A 2,500-nucleotide genomic window follows, 5' to 3' on the forward strand; every position below is an offset into this window, starting at 1 on the left:
AAACAAACGGGAGGAAATTAGTTTTCAGCAGCGGATGAACCGCAGTGTGTGTGTGTGTGTGTGTGTGTGTGTGTGTGAGAGTGTGTGTGTGTGTGTGTGTGTGTGTGTGTGTGTGTGTGTGTGATGCAGGACCATTGGATTTATTGACAATAAGAAACCTTTAAGCTCGAGAATCAGACTGAAACCTTTTGTTTGTTGGTCACGCTCCTGATCCTCAAACCTTCTTCATCCTCCCTTTCCCTCCTCCACTTGTAATATTTGACATAATTAGTCGACAGCATGCTAGATTCAAACTTTCCTCTATTGGACCCTCTTTCCTACTGTTCCTTCCTTCTTAAAGGGACAGTACTGACCGTTCTAGCTGTTACATGAGGTACTTCTCCATAGAGTATTACTACAGTAGAAGTACTGCTGTGGACGTACTTTAGACCCGATATTTAGAATATCTTCACCTCTTTGACGTTCCATCAGACTCCATTCACAAAAACAGTGATTTTACCTCTCAGAGCATCTTACATGTAAACAAACGTCAAAATACAGCACGTTTTCTGACAATTCAACAAATAATAACAAAGTTATTTACTTGTACTACTACTTTTAAATAAAAAGCAAAGAGAATCAAGATTAGTTGAGGAATTTGAGTTGTTTGTGCTCGTTATCATCAAATTAGACGACAATATTCTAAATATATAACGTTCACTTAAACTGATATCGGTTCTTTTCGGGCTCTAAAACACGTCCACGGCAGTACTTCTACTGTAGTACTGCACTGTGGAGAAGTACCTCACACACATATGTGTAACTGTTTGACTGTAGCCACCCCCTTATTAACCCCTGTCCCTGCAGCTGCAATGCATTCTGGTCTATTTCCTGCTCCTGTGGACGGAGAAACAGCTGACTGATTTTACTGTTTTATTGCTGCATGTTGTTGTTGTTGTTTTGTCATTTCCTCTGCTCTCAAAAACATCCCAAAACATCTGAACACATCTGGATGTGGCGTCCCTGAGATGCAGAGAACATCCTGAGTGCCGATGTCAAGGGGGGCGGAGCCTCCTCCTCCTACTGCTCCTCCTGCTCCTCCTCCTCCTCCTCCTTTAGTTGCAGAACTCCACGTAGTTGGCCGGCAGCATGCCGGACTTGCCGGTCCGCTGCACGGTGCCGTACATCCAGCCCTCGTCGATGGGCTGAGCGTTGACGATGACGTCGCCGTCCCTGAAGGAGACCTCGTCGTGGTCCTGGGCCGCGTAGTCGTACAGCGCCCGATAGACGCGCTGCAGGCGAGATGGAGGCGCAGTGAGAGGTCGGGGGGGTCAGGGGGGGTCACTTGAGCTCCTCTGGGATGAACTGTGAGTGACCCCAAACTGATTTGATTTAATTATTTAATATTATTTAATTTTTGTTTCATTTGGTTGATTATTATTATTTTTATATAATTTCATTCCGGTGTTTTATTTTAATAATTTATTTTCATTTCATTTTGATACATTTGTATTATTTTATTTTTGTTTCATTCCCTTGTTTTATGTTGCATTATTTTATTTCATTTTTTGTTTCATTTGACTTCTATTATTTAATTTTCATATCATTTCATTCCGGTGTTTGATTTGTATTATTTCATTTGTTTCCATTTCATTTTGTAAAATTTCCGTTCGTAATTTTTTTGTATTTTTCATTTTAATTTAATTGCTTTTCATAAAATTTGATTCCATTTCATTTCATTTTGTACGTTTTTATTATTTTAGTTTGTTCTTACTGTATCGATCGGTTTTATTGTTTCAATAACGTTATTATTATTATTATTATTATTATTATTATTATCTCTTGTACACTGAGATTATTGACCTTTTGACCTCATCAACCCTCCATAGAATACATTATTCGTATATTACGTATATTCGTATATTATTTATCATATTAAATAATATATTATATTTATTGTTTGTGTTGTTTGGCACAAGAAGTTCCTTCTGGATTGCTAAAGTTAGTATTTGACCTCATAAATGCACCATTTAAAAAGGACCTCTTGGGTTGGAACGTACCAAGGCGGCGTGCGGCGGGGAGGCGACGGATCTCACGGACGACATGCTGGTCTGGTGCATGTAGCCGTGCTGCTGCTGCAGGACGCCCTGGTGCTGCTGCTGCTGCTGCTGCTGGTGGAGGAGGTGGTGGTGGTGGTGGTACGCTCCGGGGAGGACGGGACCTGTACGGGAGACGGGGAGACACACAGAGAGTCAGTTGGTCCGCCTCCTCCTGGTGGAAGGAGGGGGCTCCACCTGGTGGAAGGAAGCTCCTCCTCCTGGTGGAAGGAAGCTCCTCCTCCTGGTGGAAGGAGGGGGCTCCACCTGGTGGAAGGAAGCTCCTCCTCCTGGTGGAAGGAGGGGGCTCCACCTGGTGGAAGGAGGGGGCTCCACCTGGTGGAAGGAGGCTCCTCCTCCTGGTGGAAGGAAGCTCCTCCTCCAGGTGGAAGGAGGCTCCTCCTCCAGGTGGAAGGAGGGGCCTC

At 43.6% G+C, this 2,500-nt stretch overlaps 1 protein-coding gene across 2 annotated transcripts in view; it reads right to left on the reverse strand.

Moving 5' to 3' along the window:
• The window catches only part of nebl (nebulette), a 79,527-nt gene that overhangs the window by 872 nt on the left and 76,155 nt on the right, over positions 1-2,500 (reverse strand). For both annotated transcript variants that reach the window (XM_034560129.1, XM_034560128.1), the window contains 2 exons: positions 2,040-2,200; positions 1-1,271 (listed from right to left, as the gene is read on the reverse strand). The exon at positions 1-1,271 is cut by the window's left edge. In XM_034560129.1, the coding sequence (XP_034416020.1) occupies positions 1,095-1,271; positions 2,040-2,200 (338 nt within the window). In that variant the 3' untranslated portion in view covers positions 1-1,094. The remainder of the gene's footprint in view (positions 1,272-2,039; positions 2,201-2,500) is intronic.

Source organism: Cyclopterus lumpus, chromosome 20 (genome assembly GCF_009769545.1).
Source record: "Cyclopterus lumpus isolate fCycLum1 chromosome 20, fCycLum1.pri, whole genome shotgun sequence".
In the NCBI taxonomy this organism is placed as follows: Eukaryota; Metazoa; Chordata; class Actinopteri; order Perciformes; family Cyclopteridae; genus Cyclopterus; species Cyclopterus lumpus.